The sequence below is a fragment of the Pinus tabuliformis genome, chromosome J, assembly GCF_031772625.1.
Source record: "Pinus tabuliformis cultivar Carrire ecotype Pingquan chromosome J, CPIR1, whole genome shotgun sequence".
NCBI lineage: Eukaryota > Viridiplantae > Streptophyta > Pinopsida > Pinales > Pinaceae > Pinus > Pinus tabuliformis.
The window spans coordinates 1,052,627,167-1,052,642,690 of record NC_142295.1 but is presented as its reverse complement, the minus strand read 5'-3'; the positions used below and the strand labels follow the sequence as shown (position 1 = coordinate 1,052,642,690).

At 39.2% G+C, this 15,524-nt stretch overlaps 1 protein-coding gene across 1 annotated transcript; it reads right to left on the bottom strand.

Moving 5' to 3' along the window:
- Positions 1 to 4,236: 4,236 nt before the first annotated feature.
- Positions 4,237 to 8,670, bottom strand: LOC149230540 (phospholipase D alpha 1-like). Its single transcript, XM_089379015.1, has 3 exons — positions 8,392 to 8,670; positions 6,396 to 8,295; positions 4,237 to 5,203 (listed from the first exon to the last, which is right to left on the bottom strand). Exons 1-3 carry the CDS (start codon positions 8,497 to 8,499, stop codon positions 4,842 to 4,844), a joined length of 2,370 nt encoding a protein of 789 aa, XP_089235141.1. The 5' UTR covers positions 8,500 to 8,670; the 3' UTR covers positions 4,237 to 4,841.
- Positions 8,671 to 15,524: the final 6,854 nt, after the last annotated feature.

Sequence of the window (15,524 nt, the reverse complement as noted above, 5' to 3'; positions counted from 1 at the left end):
GAAACTCATTCAAAAGTTTCCAAAGATCTCAGTTCCAACAATATGGCCAGAACTTGACAAGGAAGGAAAAATCGTATTGGAACCTAAAGCATTCACAGAACCGAAAAGTAGACAACTATGAAATCGTTCAATTTCAAAGAATCTCATCAAGTGGAAGAACTTACCCGCTGAAAAAATTCCAAATGGAAGGATGAAAATTTTATACAGACGCATCAAGAACTACTCAAGCATTGAGAACAACAATTTTGGAAGGAGAAGGGCATGTTAGGTCCCTATACTACTAGTGTAACCCCTTATTGTTATTAGTACAACCCCCTTATTGTAATTATTGTGCCCCATAGAAGCCCGCTACTGTTTATTGTGTCCTTACATTATTATTGTTATGCTGGCTCTGATTATATTATGACCCCTTAGACTCCTATATACGAAAAGGAGGTATGGTCATTTGTATCATTCAAGAATTGTTCATTTGTGTAATGTAAAAGACGCTGCCCCCTCGAAGACGCTGAATTCGAAGGCGTTGATCTATCTTTTCTATCTTTTTGTGAACTGGTTTTATAACAAAGAAACTCGTACCTAGAAGAATGTCTCACATAAATCTCTATGCATATATCAAATTGTCAAAAAAGGGCTCCACACATCATGCAATGAACACAAAATTGTTGGTAGCCATGAGGGTTACAATGGTATATGGCTTGCATATAAATTTGACATTTTTATCATTTATCATATTCTTGAAAGTGATGGGTTGTTATTTTAATGGCTAGTGGGCTTCGTATGAAAAGTTAAAATTCTATATATATATATATATATATATATGTGGGGTCATAAAATTTTCAAGAGGAAGAGCATGCTTGAATTTTGGTGTAGAAATAATGTGGAATGAGAGAATGTTGGCTTAAACCCAGAATATCAATAACAACTATAAAAAAAAAGAATAATGGAGTTAAAAAAAATTCATGTAAATGGGCATACAACTGTAAGACATAATAAGGCATGCATACCCCAGTGAATCACTAGTAAAGTTTGAATGTCCACTTAGGTGATATGGGGACCCATGTGATGGTATGATAAAGCATGTTGAGCTAGGACATGTGAAATTTTCAAATACCCTAACAATGACTTGGTAGGGCTACAAGTGAGTAAATCACTAGTAAAGTTCGAATGTCCACTTAGGTGATATGGGGACACGTGATGGTATGATAAAGCATGTTAAGCTAAGACATGTGAAATTTTCAAATACCCTGACAATGACTTGGTAGCGCTGGAAGTGAGTAAATCACTAGTAAAGTTTGAATGTCCACTTAGTTGATATGGGGACACATGTGATGGTATGATAAAGCATGTTGAGCTAGAACATGTGAAATTTTCAAATACCCTAAAAATGACTTGGTAGCACTGGAAGTGAGTGATGACTAGCTCACTTGGGCAGTCTAGCTAGATTTTGCCAAGGAAAACCCAAAGTCAAGTTTAAAGGGGGGATTGTTAAATAAACTTGACCTTGCCATGAAGTTGAAGTTGTGTCAACATTTATGGTTTTTTGGGCACCCGATATTGGTGACCCATGGTAATATGCTTATGGTATTACATGTAGTTGAAGCCGTTAAAAGGCTTGTGCATTCTCCATTGTATTGGAGCAGTGAAAGCTCAGAGTGTTGGCCGGCTTGGTTGTGTTTTAACCAAGAACAATAATAAATCTATTGTTTGCTAATTTTTCTCCAATTGGAGTTTCCAATAAAAATCATAATGTACATGGTTTGAATATTTGTTACTTGTGTATTATATTTATTTCTCTCATAATGTTCTAAATCCTAACATGTTTATGCCATAACAGAAGTAACTGCACCACATAAACTTGTTGCTACAAAGATGCTGCAGGAAACAAAGAAAGGTTAAAATGATTATAATCGTATGCATACAAGTACAAGAGGTCCTTTAGAGTGTCCACGTGTGGGCCCTACTCAAGGTCCTCACATGGAACCTATGAACAACTAACTATAACCAGCTGAAAAATAATACTTTTCCATTAACAAATCATTGAAACAATTACAATATCAAAAAATCTAAGTTTTCTAGTGCAGCGTGTTCAAATGATTATTAGAAAAGACTTTGAGGTTGAGCCTTGAGTTCCTATTGTACAAAGTAATCATGATTTTAGCCCTTCATCACACAAAGAGTTCCTATTGTACAAAGTAATCATGATTTTAGCCCTTCATCACACAAAGTAATCATGATTTGGGCCCTTCATCACACCTTGATTCAAGGGCTATGCTTCACCCAAATCTTGAGAATTGAGGACCATGGTTCTAGGAGCCAATTCCTTTTAACAAATCCTGTGTCTTAGCTCTTGTAGTGCACACAAGTGGATTAGAGGTGCGTTGAAAGATTTGTCAGCTTTTGGAGTAGGTGAAAGGAGAAAAGATCTCTTTTTTTCTCAGTGCGTCCAGCAGAGGTCCTTGTATGAAATCAATCCGCATGGGTTAGCCTAACATGCATATTTATCATGAAGTCAAAATGAGTTTTGGGTGGGCCGCCTTAGTCTACAATATGGGGGCCTATCATCACCCGAGCCCCCGTCCCCCCAACTTAATGTTTTGCACATCCTTGTGCAGCAAAATTGTGGTTGAAATCCCCCCAAGACTACTGCTGTCGTTCCTTGCACCATTGCCTGATATCCCATACTATGTATCTTGTAATGGATCCCTGCTTGTAATAATCAACAGCCTGCTCAGCCTCTGTCCTCCCTTCTCTTTTCCTTTATCCACATCTGCTGGTGGTGAACACTGTAAAAGAGGAGGGTTGAATCTTAGCCCAATTCAGTTCACCTTTGACCTCTTGAGGATTGCCTTGTAGATTGTGGCTCTAGAAACAAGGCTTTTAGGGTACAAAGTGAATTGAGGATCTTTGATTTACAGTCCACGAGCGAGTGATTGCCATCTCTTTTGGCAGGCCTAAACTGCTTCACCTAACAACTTTAAGGTGTCTTCCAAATGGCAAGTGGGTTTGCATTGCTTTTCCTCCAAATTTGGGTCTACATCTATGTCTGAGGCAAAGGTTTTATGGAGGGCTATTATGTCTCTTGGCTTTGGAACCTCAGCTCTGATCCATAGGAAGCTGTGTAGCTCTTCCTCCTAATATTTATTTAACACTGTTGCCCTCAATATCAAGGGCCTGACTTTCTAATGTGATTTTTTAAATTAATATGGTTCATGTTAAAAATATGACACATCTAACCCACCTGGACTGCAAAAATCATTATTCAAGCTAATAATAAAATGGCAGGAACCAAATAAACAAACCTCTACTTTAGTTAGGTAAGGGAATATACAAACAAAATTTATAATTATAACCAACTGAAGGAAATTGTTATCGAGTATGAATGTAGTTTGCTCATTTTTGAGACAACATTGGCATACTTACACTGTATACAAGAACTTTCAATGACAACAGCAACTCTATAACCCTCAAGTAATTATATCCCTCCCTACTTAACACACAAATCGCCCATGTCATAAAACGCAAAACTAAGATGATTGTCACAATGCAAGACCACATGAGTCATGCATGTTGATACATATACTTCCCCCGGAAAACACCCAACCAAGCAAGAAGGCAGCTCGGGAAATATAGCCAATGACAAAAAATATGGTTTCTTAACTTACAGTCCTTGTTATTGATAACCATTTACAATGGTTTTGAATTTAAGATGACAAAACACAGAGTTCAAATATAACTCCATGTTTATCAAAGATCTTTGCTCTCATTGTGACTAGGGTGGTTCACCTGTTGTACAAATGAAGGAAAGAAACAGAGAAACAGCAAGACAAGAAATTGAATGCTAAACTGAATTTTGGATCGGACTGTTTTATTTAACAATGAGTTTCACTGCATTTCATTTCATGGGCAAATACCTGTTTTATAGTTACATAACTAATCAACCGTTACAAACTTATTCGTTACAAGGAACTGTCTATACCTAAATTTACTAAACCGACTAAATCGTTGTCAAACTAACATCACCAACACGCCACTTCCTAATTTCAACCAACACAATTTATCATATTTCCATAAAGGTCACAAGAAAGCCTTGTCATGTTTTCAGTATATCAAATTACATAAAGCAGATATGCAAATCTTCACTCTTTTTTCTTGGAACATAACAATGAAAAAGAAATAACGATGCCTGTGTAATTGGCAGGGATACAAACACAACCATACATGCCATAAAGAAATGTATCAACTACAAAAATCATAATATTAGAGCTTCACATACCACTTGAATGCCAAATATTGAACACTGAGTTATTAAAACACTGCAAATACATATATAACATAGCTCTATAGGTATCGAATGTAGATGCTATTGACTAGAGCTTCACATACCATTTGAATGCCAAATATTGAACACTTAGTTATTAAAACCCTGCAAATACATATATAACATAGCTCTATAGGTATCGAATGTAGATGCTATTGACCAAAAGGTCAATGCCTAACAATCCCTGTTAGGTTATTGCACAAGAGGTTACCATGCAGATTGATATCAGTTTTCTAGTTTGCCTGTTAATCTGCTTGACTAAAGAGAAAATTAAGAGAAAAAGGAAAAAGTTTTCACCGGATTAGATATTTCCACAAGCTTTGTGTGAGCTCTAAAGACGACTCTGTATTTTAGTGCAAATACCAACAACGGGAAGAAAGGGCAAGAGCTCTAAATATAGTATGGGTTACGAAAGACCAAACAGCTATTGGAGTACTACCGCTCCAACTCTCTATGTGGTCAGAATGGGTGGCAGGTACTCTGATTTGGTGCCCAATTCCCGAGCCTTTGTATCTGGAAAGAATTATGTGCCAGGTAACTCTGTCACTTCACCAGCATTTGTGACACCCACAGGATACATCAACAAATGGCCCGGCAGATCACTTTCCAAACTTTCACTGCTATATAAATCCCAGTATCGTTCTGCTATTTTGTTCACTTTCCTGATACATTCTAGGCTTTCAGGCTGAAGGAACAAGTTATCTAGCAATCCAGTGTGTTCGTACCACAGAGACATCCTGAAACCATGGATTTTCCCTCTGGCTGGCCCATTAACTGCCAGATGATATGGTTGGTAAGCCCCCATTGCTATCTCAGAGTCTCTTGCACCATCCATGGAACGTTGGTTGATATTTGCTGATCCAATAATAATGTACTCATCGTCAACTGCATAAAAGAAACAAGCAAGGTGTCAGAAGAGAGAATATCATCTTGAGAAAAATCCACACGAGACTAAAATTCAAGCATATCAAATCAGATTCATGCCACCAGTACATTGAAAAGTTTATAAGTTGCAGAACAGAAATTATAGAGCAAGAGGTATGCAAGGACAATATAATAAAATGAAGACAAAAAGATTACAATGGGTTCCACCAAAATTTTGGGATGTGCGGATGCTGCTCCACATCTCTAAATTTTAAGGATTGTCAAACGAGATATGGAGATGAATACTGGGGCATATGAAGACAACAAGATTTTAAAAATTATCAATGACACCGAAATCCATCCTAAAGTGTATGGAGGTACATCCAAACTTAAAAGATTGTCAATGAGGACAAGGGATCCCACATTAAGAACCTTTCTTAATTATTAAAATTCCAAAATTTAAATATATACAGAACATTAATGACACATAATGTTCAACGTCAAAGGAACTTAGCTCAAGTGGTATGGTTCTTGACTAGTGTCCCAAGTAGCTCTGGGTTCAAATCTCTGGAGACATGTTGGCCCTTGTGGCATTTATAAAATATTGGTTCTACGCAGTCGAATAGTGGCAGCCGAATAAAAAATCTGAAATAAATAATGAAATCAATAACAAGGCCAAGTTTGGCTGGGGTGTGTACAGAGGTTTATATAAAGTGGAATTAGAATTTAAGGATAGATGCTTTAAGATAATTTGTTTTTCTGCATCTTTTTAAGTTAATACAGGGTACTTTCCTACCCACGTTCCCTGGCATCCTCAACGTACCCAGAAACGCAGCGAATGTTCCCAGAGCCCCCACACCCTAGTGTATTGCATGGTGTATAACAAACAAGTTAGAACTATGCAAACTCAAACACAGGTTTAAACCTATTTTTCCAAGACATTCTCTTTCCCTTTTTTATGTAGTAACCTTATCCTTACTAACCTTTACATGATATTTGGGGCTTTCAGGGATCTCCAAGCATGATCGGTCGGAAAACCAAATCTAGAGTAGTCATCGTAGACAGGCTAATTATGGTAGACCCACATTAATCTACAGCTAAACCAAGGCCCAACCCAAATAAAATGACAAGCATTTACAAAAAATGATGTTGTTGAAGAAAGGAAGTAAAGCAAATTGGAATTTGGTGATGCATTAACCTCAGGAGTTCTTACCTATCATCATCTTGGCATGCACATAAATCATAAAACGCCTATTTTCTTGAGCTCTCTTGTAGTCAGAATCTTCCTCCGGATGCTCCTGTGGTATATACTCACCACTTTTCTCGACCTCTCTATTTGCCAAACAGAAAAAGGTCAGATAATCCTTGGGATTTGCATCGTAGATTTGTTTGGCACGCAGAGCTTGCGCAATGTCTGTATACATCATCTCCATTGTCCTCCTCTGCCAATCCAAGATTGCCTGCACAGAGCCACTCTCTGGTAACCCCTCTGGCCACATTGGCACAACAATATAGACTCTGAATTGTTCTCCTGCTTCTATCTTGGTAACTATTTTTAAAGACAATTCCTTGGGAATAAGGTGAAGAGCTTCTATGTCTTCCACCTTGATATCGTCTGGCTTCCATCCGTAAGAGCTTCCCAAAAAGTACTGATTCTCTATATAAATGAAGTCCTTCGCACGACGGATGGCGTTGATATAAGCATCCTGGATACTCCTATCTATGATGTTATCCTTTCCACTAACCAAACCTGATCTAGCTGCATCCTCTGGTGTTTCAGGAAACCCAAATGCAGCTCCTCCATCGATCGATCTAAAGACTTGAACATTCCAAGTCTCCTGGTCATTTTCATATGTCACGGGCGAAGGAGGAATGATCTCCCTAAACTGTCTCAGAGGCAAGAGCAAATCCTTATGACCTTGCTTCCTCCACCTCTGCTCAAAGTTATAAAGCACATCCCAAGCAACAGACCCTTCCAGCTTGGAATGAATATCATGCCAGGGCTCTCTGGGCCCTCCTTTTTCAATCGACCCACCAGTGAAATTCGGCTGATGGAAATCAGCGTGATGAACAGAATCCAAAGTCCTAAACAGAGAATGGAATTGGGTATCATACCTTCCATCACACAGATCGATCCCTCCAACAAAGCTCACGATCCTCCTCTGCTCTGAACCACCTCCAGGAAGAGGGCTGTCAACGACAACGATCTTCTGATGATGCGTAAACATTGTCGAGATCTGCAAGTCCTGCACGAAGCTCTGCCCATTATCGGGATTCCTTGGACACAGGACACAATTCACATCTGATCCATCGAAGTAATGCAAGGTCTCTTCATCATGGGTGGCCATCAATCCATCCTTCTTCAATAGCCCAACAGAGGTCCTGTCATCCCAGACAAGCATAAGCACCCTGACCCCTTCACTGGCCTTCCTCTTCAGAAGCTGACCTAGTGTCTCATCACCACCAGGCTTTGGCCTCTTGGAGTCCCTGATCAAGGTGATCTCAGTGTAAACAGACCATCCAGTAATGTAAATCAGATGCTGAGCATTGTTAATTGCATCAAATATATCCTCCCAGCATCTATGAGGCTGGTAGAGCTGTCCTCCAGCCAAAGGGATCTTGGGCACAAACTTATCAGGCACATGGGCATCTTGGTACAGAGTGACCTTACACCCTTTCCTATGAGGAAAAAAGGTATATGGGACCCCAGGGAACTTCCGAGACCTGATACCTCTAGCCCAGTTTGGATCATGGCTAACATCAAAATACTGCAATTTCACACGAATCCTTGCCCCGCCCCCAATGGGTTCCTTTTTTTCATTAACCAGCTGGAGCCACTGCTCGAACTCTTGGCCATCTAGGAGATCCTTCACAGGTACATAGGCTCTCCCGACCACCACTGCCCCAATTGGTTTATCATCTTTAACACTAAAAACTACATTGCCAGCTTGGTGAGCACAGTAAATGTGAAAGGACTCATACCATCGTGGGCTCCTGGGTTCGTCTTGGATGATCCGAGTTCGACCCACTAGAGCTTTCTCCAGATCGATGGTCGCGTACAGTCTGTTAGCTCCTTTGCCAAACCCCACGGTCTCTTCAATGCCCTGAATTAACTGTAACCACAGACAAACAATAATCAAAAAAGAGAAAATGAATCACAGAGGATTCGATCATTCTGAATCTTAGAACTCAAATTACACCATTTTTACCTTTCTGAAGATCTTGGGAGCTCCTCCCGTTGCTCGACCGGGATCCTTCAGTGAATCTGCCTCGAAGATAGTCACATGGAGATTTCCATGAATCAGTATCTGAGCCATTACTGATCACGACCAATTAGAGCGAGTTCTGAGCCAATCTAAAGATAATTCTTGCAAAAATGGACGGATCTGATGGATCGGGGAGCAACCTGAGCTTCAAATGTGACTAAGCAGTTTTTCACAACGGTTCCTAAGAGGCCATTGCGTCTTTGTATGCCAAACTGTTCAGAGCAGCTCTCATTATATAGCTTGCGATCTGCGCTTGTGCCCTGTATAACGAGGGCGTATAACGAGCGTGTATGCATACACCGTATGATTTCCGCGTACGAAGGGGACTTTGGCCTCGGCTTTAATGCGGGTAAGGTTAGTAAAAAGTTTACGCTATCGATTGCTAATGGTCCCATGGAGCCCGTGAAGAAAATAGGAGCCCTCGGTACAAATGTCAATGTTCGCAAATAAATGTGATTTCGTGCAGCAAAAAGCATCCTCAGTACGCCTTTTTGGCATTGTTTCACATTTATAGGTTTTGGACTGTGGGGTTGGAATTCCGGCAAATATTTATTTTTATGTATTTTTTTTAAAATATTTTTTTTACTATATAGATTTATTGCGTTAGTTTTGGACTATTGGGATGGGTTGGAAGTTCGGTAAATAATTATTTTTATTAGAGTTGTGATTGGAAAAATCCACCCAAAAAACTTCCAAAAAATCGCATTATAGACAACTGTATTTTTATTTTTTAAATAGAGTTTTTACTATTTAGGCCTAGAATTTTTTTGATATTTAGATTGAGGAGAATTTATAATTTAATGTAATAATTCTAAATATCTTTTATAAAATTAAGAGAAAATTTTACTAGAAAATATGTCAAAAAAACTACAATATTTTTAAAATAATAATTTAAAAAATAATGATAATATATATTAATGAAAAATAATAAATAATAAAATAAAATAATTATTTTTAATAAGGTGTTAATTTTTTCACTTATAATTATTCAAATTTTAATGAATATTAAGAATTATGAAAAAGATCTATAATTCAATATTTATTATTTATATGTGATATCTAAATATTAAATAAATTTTATTTTGCAGCTTGTATTTATCTATTCTTTTCACATGGCTTATTTTTCCATAAGATAAAATATATTACAAAGTTCTTGCTTATAAGTCTTTTCTTTTTAAGCATTCTATTTTATTACCGAAAAATGATGATACATCAGGAGCACGGGCCTAAAGATGGTTGTAAACAAAGTACATAATTTATAGCAAAATCATCACCCTAATTCCTAAACAGTTGTAGACAAAATCATAAAGAAAATACAATGATATCCAAGCTATCAGAGTGAGCCACCACCATTACTAAAAGAGAGAGTCATAGAGAAAAACAAAGACTGTCAAAGAGAGCCATAGACTTCCAAAACAACTATCATACTCATGCCCATAATTCTTGCACTGAAATAACATAACGACCAACAAAACAAGAAATAGCAATCGTCAATTGAGAAATCCCTAGAATGTCCAAAGTATCGAACCATACAGCAAAAGGAAACATACCATATAAACCAGGAAACTAACTAAACAAAGGCCAACCTCTGCAACCAAAAATTCGACACCAAACACTAAGAAGATGACCAACCACAGAGGAAAGGGTTGTCACCTTCAACCATCGTCAAAGAGCAACAATCATAGAACAATAGCAAGCTTAGTCCACCATGAGAAGTGTAGGATCTGGAGATGGAGAACTAGCAAACCATGCATTTGTCAGGTCTCCAAGCGGATCAAAGAGTTCCCCTGAGGCCGGGATGCGGGCGAATTGAACCAACTATGGATCCTTCCTTCTCTCTTCAGTATCGATCCATCCATCCATTGGCCCATCTCTGAGTATCTGTTTCCGTCCGGTGTACCGCCCATCTCTCACGAGGTATCCAGTGTCTCGGCTATAATTTACTTTCTTTATAGAAAGAAACAGAAATAAAAGAACTTACTTACCCATCATCGCTATAGAGGGCTGGCCTGGCTTTCTTTTTATGACTCCTTTGTTCTTGAACGCTTGCTTATCTGATGGCTGGCTTTCTTCCTCTCGTAACCGGCACCTCCATGCCTCCCTCATTCATAGCTTGACCTCATGCCCTTATGAGTGGGCCAACAAATGAACGGACGGATACATAACGAAACGAAGAAAAATGTGCGAGGGAAGCCTCTGTTTGAGCATGGGAGGACTCTTCCTGTGTAGATGCAATGGGCAAAGCTACATCAATAGGGCAAATGGCTGGAACCCCAAGCACACCTGAAACGGGTTGTGTCCAATGGATCTGTGGAGGGCTTAGTTGTAGCTATGTTGAACATACAGAAGGCTCTCATCCCATGTGCATGGATGCTTGGAGTTGTACATGTGCAAGATATGCCCGATCATCCTGTTGACTACCTCTGTTTGCCCGTCGGTTTAGGGGTGGAAGGCGGTCAATTTGGTCAGCTTGGTGTCCATCAAAGACCACAGGCTGGCTCTCCCTATCTGAAATAATGGTCCGTGGCAAAATGAACCCAAACACGCTTGAAGAAGAGCTTAGCAATGGCTTCTGCTGTGATACTCTCTTCTTGCAAGGTACTAGAATGGCCATCGTCACTAGATTATTCTCCATCCAACTAAGGCGAGCATCAATATCATTGATTTTAAATCTAGTGTTCCTTAGAATTCCCTTGATGTCCTCCTGACCAGGAAAAAAATAAATTAATTAATTAAATTAAATTAAAAATAAATAAATAAATATTGTAATTGTGAACTTGTTTGTCCTTAAAAACCAAGGATAACAAAGTATCCAATTGTTGATGCATAGAGAGAGAATGTAAGAAAGACAATCATCTTTTGCGGAATTTTCCAAGGTCAACAACCCATTTCAGGCCATCACCCCCAACCTTCGAATCAGAGAAGTATGGACGCTCTCCCAACTCTTTGCATTCCAACAACAATATTTCTCTACGTACCTCCAAAGGTACCAAATCAAAATATGAAGAAAATGAATAACCAACAAAAAAGTGACCCCATTTAATTCCTACGTACCTAGCTCCACCCCCTCGACTCACCATATGATGACTGGGAGGCATGGTTTCCAAGACCATAGTGTAAGACAGATAGCGAGTTAATGAGCCATGATCGTCAAAACAAACAGAACGATGAGCCACCACCCCAATTAAGCTCGACCGAAACATAATAGAGTCTTCCCCCATTTTCCACAGCAAGGAACCAAATTAAAGGGCTAAGTACAACTCACCACACTGGAGGGGCATATAGTTCAGAAAAACATATCACTAACATAATTCCACAAGACAATTTAAAGAAACGCAAAGACCTAGCTACATATACTCAAGTCGACAAAGCCCAAACTGCAGAGAAGAGAAGACGCCCAACTAAAGCAGAATCGAAAAATTGACAAATTGGTAAACAACACCCCAATTCACCAACACCAGATGCAATAAAGGAGTAGCACCTCGATTCACAGACACCAAACGCAATAAAGGAGTAGCACCCCAATTCACCAACACTAGACGCAACAATGGAGTATATAAGCGATAACGACTTAGAAACTAGGTAGAATAACAAACTTTTATCCTGCCCTGGGAAGTTCAAACTTCAAAGCCACAATGAAAAATTACCAGAATACCAATAACCATATACCAAAATCGTCGACATGAGTACGAAATACCTAAAAAATTAGTGTCCGAAAATGGTGAATTTGAAAGAACAACCACCAACTCAAAAATATACCCTTATGCCGTGGTATGTAGGAACAATACACAATACATAAACACACCCATCGCACCACATCTAAAAAAAACTAAGAAGGGAAAACCTCTATATCACTAAGAACCAACACCGCGACCAGGAAGCCAAGATGACTATACCAGAAAGCATAACCAACATAGCTCATGAAAGCACCATAAAACCAGAGACAAAGGGGTGAGCGTTGCGCCTCACCTGCATTGCAACACACAATATAATTCCTCAACCACCCCATGCACATGTATTTAAAACAAAAGGACATCAAGTGTAAAGCCCAAGTCCACCCTCTTGTGTTGTGCCACGCCATTTCAAATAATAGACAGGTGTACACCTCCATCTTGCTTTCCAAGGGAGTACTAAATTCTACCCCCATCAGGGGTTGCTTAAATAATCCTATCAATGTATCGACTTATCCAACATTTTGAGAGTCACTTAACATAAGTTTCGGATACAAGTTTGGATACTTTGTTTTTCTGAATTTTTGTGCTTGAATTCATGCACTATGTGCATTTGTTTAATCCTTGTCTATATGATAATTGGCATGATATTCAATGTATATACTAAATGTTTTCAGATCCCACATTTGCCATAATGTCATTTCCTTCGTTATCTTTGCCTTCTCTCTTGGTTTTGCAAAAAACAAAACAATTAATCATGGGTTATGGGTATAAATTGTAATGACATTGAAAACTTATTAGCAATATTCATTACAAATATGTGGTTGAATGACAATTTTGAAAATAACACAATAGATATCAATTGACCCCAAGTTAATGAGGCCATCTGTCTTTCTTCATGTTCGCATAGCCTCTAAAAGCATATAACATGTTGACAAATTGTAACAGCCCTTGGTTAAAAATTCATGTAACAAAAGTTAATAAAAGAAAAATAAGACCGCAGTTAAGGGACATGTATTCCAAGCTGAATGTTGGGAAAATATATCCTAGTGGGCATCACCAGATGTGTTTTATGGATAAAGGAAATTGGCAAAGGCATTAAAAAGGAAAAAATGAATTTTTCGCAGATTTTATTTATGAAAATAAAGGAAATTAAGAGAAAAGGAAGGTGAAAGGTCACAGGTTGCATGTGAGGAGGAAATTGAAGGAAAATAATGGAAAATGAAGAAAATAGAGGCCTCATTGATAAAAAGGCTTCTGAGGATTAGTTGGCAAGATTTTTCCAGTTCAATTTTAGAGCTCTCTCATTATTCTCTCTTTCTCTCACACTCTTGGACACTTAGTGTTTCTTGGAGAACTCTAGCTTTGGTGCTAGGAAGGAAAAAGCAATCAAAGGAAAGGAAGGAAACCAAGGATCAAGCAAGGAAGAGCAGGATCAAGTAGCTTCAGCAAGAATACTTGTAGGTAACATATTGAATGTGTGATTTCCTAGCTGGTTTTGACATGCATGGCTTTACATGTTGGTGTATGGTTTTCTTTTTGTTGCTGGCATGGTTTTTCTAGGTTATGACAGTAGTTTTCAACCTAGCCTTGCCTTTTTCCGGATAGCCATGGTGTGATGGGATTTTTTTTCTCGGTTTTGAATTTTGGAATTGTTAGATGGTTTCGGAATCTGGGGCGGAGGTGGTCTCAAGAAAATCCCAAAGGCTTAGGAGTCCCTTGACCGGTTTTGGTGGGATACACGGTAAAGCCTAAGGGTGGAGTCTTGGTTTAGGGCCTAGTGATCTGGTGTGGATTGTGGTAAAGCCTGAGAGACTAGTGTCTCGGTTTAGAGCCTAGTGATCTGGTGTGGATTGAGGTAAATCCTGAGAGACAAGGAGACGACAAATTTCTCAAGGATAGTGATGGAGTCCGGAGGCATTCCTAGCTCAGTTAGATTTTGTGATCTCGGTGTCAGTTTTGGTGAGATCATTATTTGGTGAGGGTGGAGATGGTTTAACCTCTGGATTCCCTTGGTTGTTTTTGGATTGGTTTATCCATGAAATGCCACATTCATGCTTGGAATATGGCACAGGGGTGATTAGCTGAAAGAAAGATTTGGTTCAGCCATGTCTACAGTGAGGTGGTATGTGGAATTTCTGAACCTGGTTGGCTTTGCCTATGTTCAATGAAAGTTAATTTATCTTACTTGTGTACTTGTTAATATGTGGCTTTAATGGCTGTTATCTCATTGTTATTTTCATGGTTTAATGTTGGTTATAAGCATGGTTATATGATTAGTTATTGTTATGGTTATTTCATGTATTTACTCGTAACTAAAAGGATAATGGATGCAAGACCTGAATGATGTCAAAACAATTAAGGGAAGAGGGTGGTGATCCTTCTTTTCAAGTCTCATATGAGTTATCAGTCATTTATGCTATGTCTTGTATTCATTTCATGTAGATTGCATTGATGCCAAGTGTTTGACAGAATGTTAGTCCTGGTTGGGGATGGTCAAGCCTAGTCCTGGAGTTAGTTTTTGATTTGTAAGTCTTGTTATTATGTAAATCATGGATTCTAAAAGTGTCATTGAGTTCTGGGTAGTGACTTGGGCTTTGGGCTTGAAAAAGTGGCTCAAATCCCAGGGACGCTAGCACGACACTAAGTAGAATAGTCCCTAGACGTTGGCACACCATGCTGTGGGAGCGTCCATAGCCCTCTGGACGCATGCATGACCATATCATGGGAGTGTTCAGGGGTTAATTGGTAAAAAAACTCAGTAAGACTTAGGGGCTAGTTACCTCAGAGTTTTGGATGGTTCATGGGAGTCTTGTTGCTGATGTGGAAGGTCTATATGGTGTGATTCCATCGGTTCCACTTCCTTAAGGTGACTTGGGAGGTCAAATCATATTGTTAGCTCTGCTTTTTTCTTCAAAATTTGATGGATAAAAACAAGTTGGGCAGTGCTGGTTTTGGTTGCAAAGGGCTCGCAGCAGTTTTTCCCCTTTTTCCTTCATTTTCCCTATAACTCCACAAAACCCCACTATCCCTATTTTACACCCACATTTAGCTTAAAGGTCATGTTTCCTTAGCTCCCGGGTTCTTTAGTTTAAACGTTATAAAACCCTCTATAAACCCATTTTCCCGGGGTGCGAAGTCTAAACCCACACGACCATATTCATATAGTCGCGCGCTGTTACCTAGTTGTCCCTGTCACATCACTCAAAACATGTGCTTTAAACCTTGACCGTCCGATCCTCCGCCTTGCGATCCAACGATATACGCTACTCCCGCTCCCATAAACCGCACGCATGATAGCCCGTGGGGAAAGCAGTTTCCCGCCGAACCCACCAGCCACATGTCACAATTGTATTGCGTCGCGCCCCCGCATACGGATACCACCTGCCTCCCATAAGCGGTGCA

Bases quoted from the DNA above. Each gene is read 5' to 3' on its own strand.
- LOC149230540 (XM_089379015.1), bottom strand. From the start codon at position 8,499: ATGGCTCAGATACTGATTCATGGAAATCTCCATGTGACTATCTTCGAG. The intron at 8,296-8,391 runs GTAAAAATGGTG...CTGTGGTTACAG, and splicing joins CTCCCAAGATCTTCAGAAAG to TTAATTCAGGGCATTGAAGA. The intron at 5,204-6,395 runs GTAAGAACTCCT...TCTTTTATGCAG, and splicing joins GCATGCCAAGATGATGATAG to TTGACGATGAGTACATTATT.